Source organism: Candoia aspera, chromosome 13, assembly GCF_035149785.1.
Source record: "Candoia aspera isolate rCanAsp1 chromosome 13, rCanAsp1.hap2, whole genome shotgun sequence".
In the NCBI taxonomy this organism is placed as follows: Eukaryota; Metazoa; Chordata; class Lepidosauria; order Squamata; family Boidae; genus Candoia; species Candoia aspera.
This window is the reverse complement of record NC_086165.1, coordinates 5467774-5469513: the sequence shown is the minus strand read 5'-3', so window position 1 is coordinate 5469513 and position 1740 is coordinate 5467774. Positions and strand designations below refer to the sequence as shown.

General features: G+C 49.9%; 1 protein-coding gene across 1 annotated transcript; it reads right to left on the bottom strand.

The window, feature by feature from the left end:
- Positions 1–1353, bottom strand: LOC134504635 (actin, clone 302-like). The gene has a single exon (XM_063313929.1). It carries the CDS (start codon positions 1273–1275, stop codon positions 154–156), a length of 1122 nt encoding a protein of 373 aa, XP_063169999.1. The 5' UTR covers positions 1276–1353; the 3' UTR covers positions 1–153.
- Positions 1354–1740: the final 387 nt, after the last annotated feature.

The following is a 1740-nucleotide window of genomic DNA, read 5'->3' as shown; positions in this document are numbered from 1 at the left end:
TCAGATTCACTTAATGACCGCCTTGCTTAGCAACCAAAATTCTGGTCTCAATTGTGGTCGTTAAGCAAGGACTACCTAAAATTACAGTTCCAGATATTGATGTTACAAATATTATGATTATTCCTTCCTTTAATTTCCCATCTATCAAAAACCTCAAAAGCATTTCCGGTGTACGATAGATGGGCCAAATTCTTCATACTCCTGCTTGCTGATGCATTGTTGCTGAAAGAGCGGAAGAGACGCCAAGAGGGAACCCCCGATCCATGCTAAGCACCCGCGATTGGGGGGGGCAATGATCTTGACATCTGTGTTTTTGAAGAGCAGAGGTATGATATCTGCCTGCAGCCTTTCAGCAATGCCAGGGAACATGGAGGTCCCCCCTGCCAACACTATATTTTTAACCATTATATGGCGGAGGTCCCGGTCACACTTCATTATAGCATCAAAGATAGTCTCATGGATGCCACAATTCATATAACCCAACAATTCGGGTCGGAAGAGGGCTTCGGGGCACCTGAAACGTTCCGTGCTGATGGTGATCACTTGCCCGTCAGGTAGCTCATACTGCTTCTCCAAAGAGGAGGGTGCAGCAATGGCCATTTCCTTCTCAAAGTCCAGGGCAACATAGCAAAACTTCTCCTTGATGTCTTCCACAATTTCCTTCTCTCCTGGACTGATGCGGTAGCCTCTTTCATTCAGCATTTGCGTAAGGGAGTCAGTCAGGGCATCGCCACCCATGTCCAGGCGGAGGACTGCGTGGGGGATAGCATGACCCTCGTTGATGGGGACAGGATCCATTCGATCGTGCCTTATATCCATAACCATTCCAGTGGTCCGGCCAGAAGCAAACAGCGCGAGAACGGCTTGGATGGCCAAGTACATGGCCGGCACATTGAAGCTCTCAAACATAATCTGTGTCGTCTTCTCCCGGCCGGATTTGCAGTTCAGGGGACACTCAGTTAGCAAGACTGGATGGTCCTCTGGGGCTACCTGCAATTCGTTGTAGAAAACGTAGTGCCAAATCTTCTCCATCTCCTCCCAGTTCTCAATACAGCCACTTGGAATGGGGTACCTCAAGGTCAGGGTGTCCCTTTTGTTCCAGGCATCGCTGCCCACATAGTAGGCCTTTCTGGTTGCGTCTTCCCCGGCACTCTGCTGCAAGGGCCGCCCCACGATGGAGGGAAACACTGTTCGGGGAAGATCCTCTCCTGCAAATCCTGCTCGGCAGGTTCTAGCGCTATTGTCCACCACCACCGCCATCTCGCTGTTGGCCATGATTGGTAAACTATGAGAGAACCAGGCAGATCAATTAATGGCAGAGTTACTATCTCCCTGGGCTGTGTATCCTGCAAGTTCAGCATCTTGATCAACGGATGCGAGAACCTAAAGGAATCTCTCTCTTTTTGGACCATTCCAGGTCCCCGTATTCAGAGGAGAAAACCCGTCGAGTTGGGAGCTCTCTGGATAACTGGCACTTTTAGGAGAGAAGAGCGGGAAGAGATCCATTTAATTGGCCCAGCCTTAGTAGGGTGGGTCGCCAGAGGGTCCAGTCCAACATGCAATCCCCAAATACCACTTTTGCAGCTGCCCAATTACGTTTGCTAAAAACTGGTGGCCCAGTTCCTGATTATCTTGGTAAGTAAAGGTAAAGATTTGCCTTGACATTAAGTCCAGTCGTGTCCGACTCTAGGGGGCGGTGCTCATCTCCGTTTCAAAGCCGAAGAGCCGGCGTTTGTCCGT